Source organism: Oncorhynchus keta, chromosome 32 (assembly GCF_023373465.1).
Source record: "Oncorhynchus keta strain PuntledgeMale-10-30-2019 chromosome 32, Oket_V2, whole genome shotgun sequence".
Classification (NCBI taxonomy): domain Eukaryota; kingdom Metazoa; phylum Chordata; class Actinopteri; order Salmoniformes; family Salmonidae; genus Oncorhynchus; species Oncorhynchus keta.
Window position 1 is genome coordinate 2,591,991 of NC_068452.1, and position 14,195 is coordinate 2,606,185.

General features: G+C 43.9%; 1 protein-coding gene across 3 annotated transcripts in view; it reads right to left on the reverse strand.

Annotated features, from left to right (window-relative positions):
* LOC118389312 (phosphoinositide 3-kinase regulatory subunit 6-like) overlaps window positions 1-13,984 on the reverse strand; it is a 33,072-nt gene extending 19,088 nt beyond the window's left edge. For 2 of the 3 annotated variants that reach the window (XM_052490315.1, XM_052490313.1), the window contains exons 1-5: window positions 13,866-13,984; window positions 1,885-1,979; window positions 1,658-1,759; window positions 809-900; window positions 223-291 (exon numbers count right to left, since the gene is read on the reverse strand). In XM_052490315.1, coding sequence (XP_052346275.1) covers window positions 223-291; window positions 809-900; window positions 1,658-1,759; window positions 1,885-1,945 — 324 coding nt within the window. In that variant the 5' untranslated portion in view covers window positions 1,946-1,979; window positions 13,866-13,984. Of the gene's footprint in view, window positions 1-222; window positions 292-808; window positions 901-1,657; window positions 1,760-1,884; window positions 1,980-4,000; window positions 4,157-13,865 lie in introns of those variants that run through there. The other variant, XM_052490314.1, reaches the window with a different exon arrangement.
* Between the last annotated feature and the right edge of the window lie 211 nt (window positions 13,985-14,195).

Genomic DNA, 14,195 nt, shown 5'->3' on the forward strand with positions numbered 1-14,195 from the left:
ACAGTACAGAGTCCTGACCTCGCCTGACCAGGAAGTGTAGGAGATGATTAACAGGAAGTAAGACTTCATCGAATCGGAGGAGCTCATCAAAACAGTGGTGGGAAATGATCCAATCCCCCAAATGAAAGCTTCTCCCCAGCCAACCCTGAGACAGGTCTGTAAAGATGCTGTTGTCATGTCTGACAGGTGTTTCCTTGTGTAACATAAGCTCCCGGAACCTACCTGGATGACAGCATAGATGAGTGTGTGGAGCAGGGGGATGATGTGTGTCCGACAGTCTACCCTCTCAGCCTGCAGACAACAAGAGACAAGCACACAAACTACTGTGTTAGTCAGTTACTCACTAATACAAAGTTTGTCTGTAGAAGATAGCTTGTCTGTTACCCCCAGGTGCGGACTGGGACCAGAAATCGGCCCTGGCATTTCTAACACATTGGACAATTATTTTCCTTGAGGCCTCCACACCGGCTAATTATTAGCAAGTTAAATATAATTTTTTGTAGAAAAAATACAAGTTTTTGACAGACCCACAGGGCTAAAAATAAACCCTTCCATCTGGCATTTGCCCAAAATGCCAGATGGCCAATCCACCCCTGGTTCCCACTAGACATAACATTCATGTATCACATCATTGCACAATGTCCTTGACAATCTCAGTGTTCTTTTCAAGTTGATTTGGGTAGCAATCGTTGATCGTCTTATTATGTCTCTTGACACTACAGTGAAGACTAATAATGAATGGCCCCAGAGACTTATATTTCTCCATATAAGGCCCCGGAATGGAATATAGCGCACACTGATGACATACCCTTTCCAGCTCCTTGATGATGACTCTCACCAGAATGAGACTGTTGGCAGGATTGTTCCGAACCTTCTTGTGCAGTGTCCATCTTAGCATCCCTTCGAGTAGAAACACACACTCAGCACTTGCAAACATTTCCACAGACATGGCACTAAACAGCACTCACACTCTCTGTTATTTCCATTGACAAAGCTCTACACAAACAGCTGGTGTGACTCAGTGCGAATGCTTCGTTCCATTGCACAACGAACCCAAACCGTGGATAAAACTAATAGCTGACTCAATGCAATTTTCCGATTATTGGCAGGCAGAGGTTATGTGTCATCCTCATGTGGTTTGGGCAGATTAATATGGCCTGGTCGGAACATTAAAGAGGATCAACTCCTTCTGGACGGTGGAGCAGAGAGGCAAGTCAGGGACCTTTAGTCCATTTTAAACCTAGATGCTTTGTATGTAAGGGATAGGTGGCTGGTGGCACTTTAATTGGGGAGGACAGGCTCAAAGTAATGGAATAAATGGAACAGTATCAAACACACCATTTCCATGTGCTTGATACCATTCCATTCACTTCCTTCCAGCCATTTTTATGAGCTCATATTTATCGTTATCGAACTTAGGGTCAGTAATGTGGGGGTTACTTGATGAAGCTTGCTATATGCATCTAGCTAGCACTACCAGTTGAAGATAGCCAGTTAGCGACACCTCTGAACAAACCAGACTGGAAATGTGCAACAAAAGCAGCCTGACCTGAAACGGAGCCAAGCTCACTGGAAAGCAAGCCGGTTCACTACCTCTCAGCTCTGCTCAACTCAACAGTGTGTAAACCCCATAAAGAGTCTAGTGGAAACTCCTTACCTTTATTGAGCACAGAGGAGGGGTGTTGGCTCTCCAGCTCCCTGAGCACGGCCTGGACACTGCGGTAGATGTCTGACTCTGAGGCCAAGGGGGCGCAGCTGCCTGGAGAGTCAGGGGTCAGAGGATAAGAGTTCATGTTAATACAAGTCGTACAGCAAATGTTCCATTTTGGATCAAATGTACATGCATGCCGCTGTTCAAATGACACCCTATTCCCCATATATTACCTATAGGCTCCATGCTGCTCGGGGGGCTGCTCGAGCTATCCCAGGCTGCCTTGTTGGTCATGTCTCACATGCATGGTGGGGCCACGGCCTGGTGTCTATAGGGACGGGACAGGGAGAGGGAGAAAGTCTAAGCTGTTAGCGGTACCCACCGGAGGCATGACATGGGCTCTTGAGGGCTGTTATCCTTTATTTAACCAGGAAAATATAGGCTTAAAAAATGTACTGGACATTCTTGTGGCACAGAGGTGTTAGGACTTGTGAGTCCACAAGAGTAGAGCCAGTGAATTGAGCACGGACATCACACACACACACACACACACACACACACACACACACACACACACACACACACGCACGCACGCACGCACGCACGCACACACACACACACACACGTACACACACACACACACGTACACACACACACACACACACACACACACACACACACACACACACACACACACACACACACACACACACACACACACACACACACACACACACACACACACACACACACACACACACACACACACACACACACACACACACACACACACACACACACACACACACACACACACACACACACACACACACACACACACACACACACACACACACACACGTACACACACACACACACAACCCTGCGCTATAACACTGGACATAATGAGTTTCAGCAGCAGGTGCCGAAGTCACAGTCACACTACTGTTCCAATAGAACAAGGCTGATCGTTCTCATTGCCTCATAAACAACCTCTTTCTCAGCTTCTCTTTCTCACAGTCTAGTTTATCGCCGCACGAATAGAATTATACCCCACGCCAAATGTTTCATTTTTTGGCTTTAGTTAGAGATCAGTCATCTACCCCTGTCCTTCTGTAGCTCAGTTGGTAGAGCATGGTGCTTGTAACGCCAGGGTAGTGGGTTCGATTCCCGCGACCACCCATACGTAGAATGTATGTACACATGACTGTAAGTCGCTTTGGATAAAAGCGTCTGCTAAATGGCATATATTATTATATATTATTATTATTATATATTACCCACCTGTTTCACACCATCCCCCATAACAAAGACTAAAATGACCTGGGGATGTATGGAGGTCTATGGGACAGCTTCACACGTCAAGTATAAAACGACCAACCATGTCAAAATGAAAGTTCCCAACACTGAGAGACGATGACTTCTTGATATTCAGATCTGTGATGAGTTCACTTACAGTATACATGCAGGACGCATCATCACAAGACAAGATAGAATCAAATCAAATGTTATTTGTCACATGCGCCGTGAAATGCTTACTTACTTAAATGCTTTTAAGCCCTTAACCAACAATTACAGTAACAAATTAAATAAAAAGTAAAAAATAGAATAACAATAACGAGGCTATATACAGGGGGTACTGGTACAGAGTCAATGTGCGGGGGAACTGGTTAATTGAGGTAGACTAACAGTGAACTAGTGAAACTGCTGTGGAGGTATAAACATTATTGAGCATAAAAAGGTGTATTACTGTATGTTGCCTTAGAGACAGAGGATATGGGAGTAAAATACAAGTCATTTTCCATTTGAATTAAATTGACAAATAGAATATACTGCATTGATTCTGCAACAACTATACCAACAACTTGACTTTCACAACATGCCTCAGCTAACAGCATACCTAGATGTTTAGAAAAAGTGAAAAATAAATAACTGTATTACTTCCTGAGTTTTGAATCAACTGACCCAAAATAACACAGCTGAATTGTATTGTCCCCATACCACTCTATAAAGTGGACCCAAATGTTCTGTTGAGACATTTCCGATCCAGTTAAAGCTTGGAAAGAAACGACTATCTGACAAACCATGTCGCGGTTCCCTAAGCCGGAAGGCAGAGAGCATGCCAGAATGTCTCTTTCTTGCTCTCGCTCTCTCCTTGTCTCTCTCTCTCTCTCTCTCTCTCTCTCTGTCTCTGTCTCTGTCTCTGTCTGTCTCTCTCTCTCTCTCTCTCTCTCTGAAAGTTCACAGTTAGTTTGCAACTTCCAGTTCTATCCCAGACACATCCATCATCCAGTACCTACCGACCAAAGCACCCGAAACAGGTGAACCGCCAAAAACAAATCTCCCTACCTTTTCCCTGCCAGAAAAGTTCCTCTTTCCAGCAATACCCGAAAGGTTCCCTGAGGCGTTTAATTTCCGACACACTGGCTCAGTGTTCAACGTGATGCTGCAGGATCTGACAGAGAGAATAGTGAAGTGGAGTGAACTTCCTCAAACTGGGAGGTGGTGACGAGCTGGTGGGGTTGGTGACAGAGAGAGTGGCAGTGTTCTGAGAGAGGGGGAGAGAGAGAGGTAGAGGGGGGGGTGAGGTAGAGGGGGAGGAGGACGTTTGGGGGCAAGGTAACAGCAGCAACCTGTTTAATGTTGCATTTTTCCCCTCTCTTTCTCCCTCTCCCTCAGGCTGCCCTGAGGTTGTTCCTGAGGCTACAGTAGAACATGGAGGTTTAGTTGGAGGGGATTTAACCTTGATACCTGGAATAAAGCACGACACAGAGAATGACAGCAACAGGGACAACAGCGCTGCCTCAGCAACTCAGCAACTGCCTGAGTGACCACACGTTTCCTGTTCCTGATGCACCCCTCACTCACTCACTCACTCACTCACTCACTCACTCACTCACTCACTCACTCACTCACTCACTCTCTCTCGTCATTTCTCTCTCTCCATCCTCCCTCACTCTCTCTTCCATACCCTCCGTCTCTCACAGACACACTAACATAATGTTTTTTTTTTAACACTTAACGTGCGGATGGAGGACAGGACCTGAGACATTTCCTCTCTGTGTGAATGCGTAGGGTTCCACCACACTCGACAGGCTATATTTAGGTTGGAGTGTGTGTGTGTGTGTGTGTGTGTGTGTGTGTGTGTGTGTGTGTGTGTGTGTGTGTGTGTGTGTGTGCGTGCGTGCGTGCGTGCGTGCGTGCGTGCGTGCGTGCGTGCGTGCATGCGTGTGTGTGTGTGCCCAAGAGGTTTCATTCAAGCGTGCCAAATGAAGAGCATAAAATAAGTAGGTAAATTCAAAAATGTCAGTTTCTGCACTAATTATTCATGTCCTTGCAGACTGAGAGAGGAAGTGTACACGTCGCAACAATGAGTGATCTGCAGAAAATTCTAGGCCTGTATATCGTATAGATTTGAAATGGGTGTTGCAAGTGGCACACAACTAGATCTCTGCCTGTGGATGAGATTTGAAGCTTTTGATAAGAGTAGCCAAAACCAATGGTAAAAGCGTGTACTTCAAGAAAGAAGTACAAGACTGAAGTCCAAGTTTGCAGAGGGGAGTGCTCTACCACCCCAAAACTCCAGGCCTCAAGTGGACATGAACACTCACAAACAATGTGCTACAATACAATCAAACATACCCTTATCAGACTGTATAATTGTACATGGTACAGGGCTAAAAACAGATGTGATCCTCAAGGAGGAAAAGAGTTTGAAGACCAGAAATATTTGTATGCAGTAATTCACTCTTTAAGGGCACTGCACTCACAATGACTTCCCATAACAAAGACAAAAGCAAAGCAAGTTGTATAAATCTGACAGATACTGCAGGAGTGGAGTCACTCAGGGCTCAGAAATCCGACCCATCCAGTTTGATAATCTCTCTGCCCGGTTACAGCCCTTTCCCGTTACTTCAGTCACACCTGCGTTTACCCAGCTAGCCACGCCCCTTTCACACAATCACATACCAATAAACGCCCTACAGTACGTGCAGGGTTACTCAGGTGTATGATTAAGGTTTCATAAACACACACACACTCATGAACGCACGAGCGCACACGCACTCTATAAAGAGTACTGTGCAGGACTATAAAGGTGTAGAGTCCATGGCTGAGATGTAATGTATGACCTGGGCTTCGTCCTTGTAATCCGTTTACGGGCAAACGTTATGATTTACGAAATGAGCGATGTCTCGTGATGATTTTCTCTCCTTTGAGTATAGAAAAGGAGGCTGTCTTTGAATTTGTAGTCTCAATCAACCCTCCCACTGCGTTTCAAAGCCAGCTTCTGTAACCAGTGGAGCCAAGTCTCCCTCTTTTCCTCAGAGAAAATGACTTGAGAGATTACCGTTCAAAAGATACTGTATGACCCATAATACCGGTGCTACATTTTTTTTATTTCTATGGTGCATTGGCGGGCTGCATTTTACACTCATAAAGCATATCGCTGGCCATTCTAAAACTCGGCTACTTGCGGACCAGACCGTTAACATGACAAGGTGTAGCCTAAACAAATGGTTATCTCATTAGCGAGCTATAGCTAACAACCTGGATGCAACGTTTTGGAACACTCAGATAGAAATATGTAGAGTGGCAGTACCCAGTAAAGGGATGAACAGGGTTGGCTGGTATGCTCCTGCGGATGACAACAAGGACACAGACATACCACAGCCTGGCGGTGTAAAGTAAACTACCTTCTTCCAGCCCTGACTATTATTTACAGGACAGAGCTCAGTTCCTGCTCTCTGTTTCCACTGCAGGTAGGAGGAATCCTGTTAACATCTGCCTGTAGTGCCTCAGTCTGTAGAACTGGGTCATATTAATTAGTTTGCAACGGTAATTCCTCTGAAAACAGGAAGGGCCAGCGAGAGAGAGAGAGAGAGAGAGAGAGAGAGAGAGAGAGAGAGAGAGAGAGAGAGAGAGAGAGAGAGAGAGAGAGAGAGAGAGAGAGAGAGAGAGAGAGAGAATATAGTAATTGGGGGGCGGCGGGCGTGTGGCTTGAGCCTTGAAAATCCCACGTAAGGACATTGAGCATCACAACAATGTAAATACTGTAGGCTCACATGTCCCTCTATACAAAACCCAGGGAAGTACCTAGTCTCGTGTAGAGTCGTTATTATGTCACAGTTGAAAAACCAGGCAAGCACAGTGTCAAAATAGTCCGGTAGAACATTCCTTTCATGAGATAAGCCAAGAAATGTCCCAGCTAAAGTAACTCTTAAATTGTGTTGCTACAATATGTTGTTGAGCAATGCCTCACGTCACAAGCAAGTTGATGCTTATTGTCATTAGCCTTGTCCTGGAGGCAGAACTGAGTGATTTCCCCTTAGACAGGCCAGCTGCAAAGTTAAACTTCGCTACATGGTAAAAATGAATGAAAACAAAAATGTGCTTTAAGGTTAAGGTTAGCAGTGTGGTTAAGGTTAGGGTTAGCAGTGTGGATAAGGTTAAGGTTAGCAGTGTGGTTAAGGTTAGGGTTAGCAGTGTGGTTAAGGTTAGGGTTAAGTTTAAAAACAGATTTTATGACCTTGTGGCTGTGCCAGCTTGTGACCACTCTACAGAGCTGCCTCCACAACAAGATTCATGACGAAAAATGCGAAAACCGCACGTCACAAACTAACACTACAAAGGTTTTTTTTGTTGGAAACCAGTCCAGTAACAAATAGTGCAAATGTTGTTCTTCGATCATTTCCATAAAAAACAAGGCACCATGTACAGAAAAAAATCTAAAAGTGACACCATTGAAAACCAACAGTATTTCTCTCCATCAAACTAAGCAATAATCTAAATCCAACCCCTCTGACCCAGAAACACCTTATGTAACCATAACCACTGTCCTTCACTCCCTCGCCATTTCTCTCTCTCCATCCTCCCTCACTCTCTCTCTTCCATACACTCCGTCTCTCACAGACACACTAACATAATGTTTTTTTTTAACACTTAACGTGCGGAGGGAGGACAGGACCTGAGACATTTCCTCTCTGTGTGAATGCGTAGGGTTCCACCACACTCGACAGGCTATATTTAGGTTGGAGTGTGTGTGTGTGTGTGTGTGTGTGTGTGTGTGTGTGTGTGTGTGTGTGTGTGTGTGTGTGTGTGTGCCCAAGAGGTTTCATTCAAGCGTGCCAAATGAAGAGCCTAAAATAAGTAGGTAAATTCAAAAATGTCAGTTTCTGCACTAATTATTCATGTCCTCGCAGACTGAGAGAGGAAGTGTACACGTCGCAACAATGAGTGATCTGCAGAAAATTCTAGGCCTGTGTATCGTGTAGATTTGAAATGGGTGTTGCAAGTGGCACACAACTAGATCTCTGCCTGTGGATGAGATTTGGAGCTTTTGATAAGAGTAGCCAAAACCAATGGTAAAAGCGTGTACTTCAAGAAATAAGTACAAGACTGAAGTCCAAGTTTGCAGAGGGGAGTGCTCTACCACCCCAAAACCCCAGGCCTCAAGTGGACATGAACACTCACAAACAATGTGCTACAATACAATCAAACATACCCTTATCAGACTGTATAATTGTACATGGTACAGGGCTAAAAACAGATGTGATCCTCAAGGAGGAAAAGAGTTTGAAGACCAGAAATATTTGTATGCAGTAATTCACTCTTTAAGGGCACTGCACTCACAATGACTTCCCATAACAAAGACAAAAGCAAAGCAAGTTGTATAAATCTGACAGATACTGCAGGAGTGGAGTCACTCAGGGCTCAGAAATCCGACCCATCCAGTTTGATAATCTCTCTGCCCGGTTACAACCCTTTCCCGTTACTTCAGTCACACCTGCGTTTACCCAGCTAGCCACGCCCCTTTCACACAATCACATACCAATAAACGCCCTACAGTACGTGCAGGGTTACTCAGGTGTATGATTAAGGTTTCATAAACACACACACACTCATGAACGCACGAGCGCACACGCACTCTATAAAGAGTACTGTGCAGGACTATAAAGGTGTAGAGTCCATGGCTGAGATGTAATGTATGACCTGGGCTTCGTCCTTGTAATCCGTTTACGGGCAAACGTTATGATTTACGAAATGATCGATGTCTCGTGATGATTTTCTCTCCTTTGCGTATAGAAAAGGAGGCTGTCTTTGAATTTGTAGTCTCAATCAACCCTACAAATGCGTTTCAAAGCCAGCTTCTGTAACCAGTGGAGCCAAGTCTCCCTCTTTTCCTCAGAGAAAATGACTTGAGAGATTACCGTTCAAAAGATACTGTATGACCCATAATACCGGTGCTACATTTTTTTTATTTCTATGGTGCATTGGCGGGCTGCATTTTACACTCATAAAGCATATCGCTGGCCATTCTAAAACTCGGCTACTTGCGGACCAGACCGTTAACATGACAAGGTGTAGCCTAAACAAATGGTTATCTCATTAGCGAGCTAATGTGTGGCGTGTGGCTTGAGCCTTGAAATCCCCACGTAAGGACATTGAGCATCACAACAATGTAAATTCTGTAGGCTCACATGTCCCTCTATACAAAACCCAGGGAAGTACCTAGTCTCGTGTAGAGTCGTTATTATGTCACAGTTGAAAAACCAGGCAAGCACAGTGTCAAAATAGTCCGGTAGAACATTCCTTTCATGAGATAAGCCAAGAAATGTCCCAACTAAAGTAACTCTTAAATTGTGTTGCTACAATATGTTGTTGAGCAATGCCTCACGTCACAAGCAAGTTGATGCTTATTGTCATTAGCCTTGTCCTGGAGGCAGAACTGAGTGATTTCCCCTTAGACAGGCCAGCTGCAAAGTCAAACTTCGCTACATGGTAAAAATGAATGAAAACAAAAATGTGCTTTAAGGTTAGGGTTAGCAGTGTGGTTAAGGTTAGGGTTAGCAGTGTGGTTAAGGTTAGGGTTAGCAGTGTGGTTAAGGTTAGGGTTAGCAGTGTGGTTAAGGTTAGGGTTAGCAGTGTGGTTAAGGTTAGGGTTAGCAGTGTGGTTAAGGTTAGGGTTAGCAGTGTGGTTAAGGTTAAGGTTAGCAGTGTGGATAAGGTTAAGGTTAGCAGTGTGGTTAAGGTTAGGGTTAGCAGTGTGGTTAAGGTTAGGGTTAGCAGTGTGGATAAGGTTAAGGTTAGCAGTGTGGTTAAGGTTAGGGTTAGCAGTGTGGTTAAGGTTAGGGTTAGCAGTGTGGATAAGGTTAAGGTTAGCAGTGTGGTTAAGGTTAGGGTTAGCAGTGTGGTTAAGGTTAGGGTTAGCAGTGTGGATAAGGTTAAGGTTAGCAGTGTGGTTAAGGTTAAGGTTAGCAGTGTGGTTAAGGTTAGGGTTAGCAGTGTGGATAAGGTTAAGGTTAGCAGTGTGGTTAAGGTTAAGGTTAGCAGTGTGGATAAGGTTAAGGTTAGCAGTGTGGTTAAGGTTAGGGTTAGCAGTGTGGTTAAGGTTAGGGTTAAGTTTAAAAACAGATTTTATGACCTTGTGGCTGTGCCAGCTTGTGACCACTCTACAGAGCTGCCTCCACAACAAGATTCATGACGAAAAATGCGAAAACCGCACGTCACAAACTAACACTACAAAGGTTTTTTTTGTTGGAAACCAGTCCAGTAACAAATAGTGCAAATGTTGTTCTTCGATCATTTCCATAAAAAACAAGGCACCATGTACAGAAAAAAATCTAAAAGTGACACCATTGAAAACCAACAGTATTTCTCTCCATCAAACTAAGCAATAATCTAAATCCAACCCCTCTGACCCAGAAACACCTTACGTAACCATAACCCATACAAGATAAACTGGTCAATGATTCTCCTCCACCAGTGGTAGAAGTGCCTGTAAGAAAATAAACATAGGCTATGTCCTAAAAGTAGTGCATTCTACATACAGGGAATAGGGTGGCATTTCAGATGCACCCTCTATGCTGCTGGTGTGAGGGGGGATATCAATCAAGGATATTTCCTGCATTCACAGCAGGAACAATGTGAGGAAGGGTTAGGGTTAGGGTTAGGGTTACTGGACTCTTGCAACCCTCTGGCCCTCTACCCGGGCTAAGCTTCCATCCCCTATCACATTGCGTCAGACCCACGCATGAGCATGCACACGCACGCACTCACACACACGCACACACACGCACGCATGCACGCACACACACACACACACACAGACACACACACACACACACACACATTCAGGAGGGAGTCATTTATACCCCATGTGCTAAAACCATCAGGTTGGATGGAGGAAGAGGGTGGGTATAGGGGGTCCTCAGGGGGATCCCCATGGGGGTCTATAGGTGTGAAATGGGTCAGCCGCTGTACAGAGGGTCACCTGAGGATGTCGCTCGGGCCAAATGTACGGTACAGTACTGTACACACACATGCATGTGAACGCATGAATGCACACAAGCACAAAAACTACTGTAAACCGAACCAAAAATAAATATGACACTTTATAGCCATGGCAACTATTCAACTTCCACAAAGACCTACAGTACAGAACCTACTTTTGATGCTGGTTCATCGTGACTATGCTTTTTTACAACCATTTACAACAAGGTTTTGAAATGATACCATTTGCACGATATCGAAAGTGTATGGCCTCCCGCTTATCAAAGTGATAAGAACGTTGCACTTAACGGTTTCCCAGTCATTCCTTAACGGGAAATATAATGCTTAACCTGTTCTTCCCAGGCAAAAATCCAGGCTTGAAATCAAGGTTGTTACCATAGCTACAACTACAGCCTTGTGACAACTCAGTAACAAGGGTGCTTGTGGATTCCAGGCTAGTAGTGTTGTACATTGCGTAAGCATAAATTGCATTTTTCCATTAAATGCCTAAGGAATGGTTTTGTAGATTTTGACATACACTGCTGCTGTACGTGGTCATTATAAGACATGTTATAATGACCACGTAAACATTTATCGAGGGAGGTTGTTTGGTGTAATGCAATCTATCCGCCACTGGGGCAGGATGTCGCAGGGCATCAGACTAGACGTGGTCGCAACACACACACACACACACACACTTGGCAGGGAGCATGTCGAGCCATTGTGGAGACAACCTCCCAGGAGGCTTTGCACACGACGATGCCAAAGGTGTGGCCCTTTGTTTATATATTATTCTTTAGGAAAACAAAAGGGTGGTGTGTTGTTTAAATAAAACTGAAGTGCGTCTGAGCTGAAGTGTGTCTGCGGTTTGCCTGTCACCTCAGTGTGCTCATTGCGTCAGGCTTAGACCGTGAGTAAGGTAGCATTTCAATTTACAATTCTTCAGTTAAACTAGGAGGCAAAATATTAATTTCTAATTCCAGACTCTTAGCCTGGGTGCCAGTGTGTTACTGCTCTCCATAAGGAAACCAGGCACAGTGGAACAGACTGGCACCAAGGCTACCATATTCCCACTGGGGCCACTCTTGATTTATATCAACATAGGCATGCCATAAACTTAGAGTGTTTGGACCCAGTGACTCCTGGGTTGCTACTTTGTAAACCCATTGAGACAGAGGGCTTTACCTATAATGACACTGCCTAAGCTCTCCTCAGCTATGTACACTACCAGCATCCCATACAGAAGACCCAAGCCAATACCATTGAGGGTCCATTTTCAGGGGTGGCCAGGGTTTATGGGCATTCCCATGACAAATCAGAGCACCACGATAAATAATTGAAAATATAAACTTGGGATACCACATAAGTTCACGGAATATAAACATTGACATACAACATCCAGCAATTAACACTTTACCCATACATTTAAGCTGTAATATGTAACTTTTTGGGCGACCTGATAAAATGAACAGAGGAATGTGAGTTATAGATTTGTCATTCGCATTGAAAGCAAGTCTAAGAAGGGGTAGATCTGTTCTACGTGCGCTATTTCTATGCTTCCTGTTCTTAAATGTAATTTTTGCATCTCTTACTTTAGGTTTTGTACACCAGCTTCAAACAGCTGAAAATACATTATTTTTTTATATGGAAAATATATTTCACAGTGGTTTAGATGGTACAATGATTCTCTACACTATACTTGCTTGTTTTGTCACATAAACTGAAATTAGGCGAACTATTAAAATGAATCCATGTTTCATGCATCCCACCCACAGAATTTTAGCAACAAGGAAATGGTGGAGTGATTTCTGCATAGTGCATCTTTCATTTGTTCATATACCGGTTTAGTAACAATGTAATTAAATTAGCTGGAAATGGGCACCAACAATCTATGAGTAATTCGAACCCTGCCCAAACAACATCACCAACAACCAATCACACATCTAGCCTGGTTCCAGATCTGTTTGTGCTGTCTTGTTGACTGTTGATCATATGAGTTGGCAAGACAGCATAAACCGATCTGGGACCAGGCCACCATTCATCCCAGAACTACCCAGAACGACCAGGAAACCTGAATCTAAAACAAGGAAACTTGAGGAAATGCACCCTGGACAGCTGTGCTTTAGACTCACCAATACAAAACACACATGGCCCACAGAGCCAGAGCTTCAATCAGGCATTGTGTTATCATACTGTTGTTATCTCAGGAGAGAGAAAAAACTGTTGTTGTCCTTTGTGTATTCCAGTTGGGGCGTCATGTGTTTGAACAGGCATGGTGGCAAGGAGTTGTTTTTATAAAGACTAAAAATGGAACAAAAATATCGAAATATAACAACCTCTTCCCATGTCTACTCTGTATGTATCCATATTCTTTTCATTCACGACTGTCTATCAATAAACAATGAAATACTGAATGCATCGTTTGTGAGTGGGATATCTGTATGAGTCACTATCAAACTGGTTAGGTTACAGTGGGGCAGATTCTGAACTCTCAGTTACCTTATCTAAGTGTAGTACCACACTGCCACACCGACAAAAGAATGAACCTGATTCTCATTCAATGGAAAACGTACTTTTAAACAGCAACAGTAAACGAGTGGAACCAAACAAAATATGCAGTAATCTTGTAATGGGTTTTTGTAATTCTCAACCCCAAAATGCAAAGGCACACTCTGAGAGCAATCGATTGTGCATGGATGACTACAGCTTTGAAATATGCATCAAAGCCTGGTTCCGCTGGCACCCAACATTATCTCAGTAGTGAGTTCAACAGCGCAACATTATTGCAGCATTTAGGTTACAATACCGTGCAACTTGAACATAAAACATGAGTCACGCAATGGTCCAAGAGTAATTATCTTACTATAAAACCATTCAAAATGAACAAAACGAAAACGCCATACATTTAAGAGAGCTTCTTTCTGTTGACAAGATCACTATTTACCTGCCGTTAGGTTCAGCAAAGAAATCCATAAGATCTCTATGAAGGCGATTGCTCGGGAAAATACAACTTCACACGCTGCTACAGTTGCAGCTGTGACAGCAGCACGCCGGGTAGTACAGTATGACAACGCCCACCGAGGATTTATTCAACCAATACAATGTCTCAATTGTTTCCCTGGCGATCTAGATAGGAGTTAGCCAATCAAATAGGCCTACAATATATACCTGTATTTTGTGCTGGTTGAGGTTTCTCATCTTTGAATAGATTTCTTTAACACAGTTGATACTCTGTTTAACATTCAGCCTACTGTTACTCACTGTATGTTCAAAG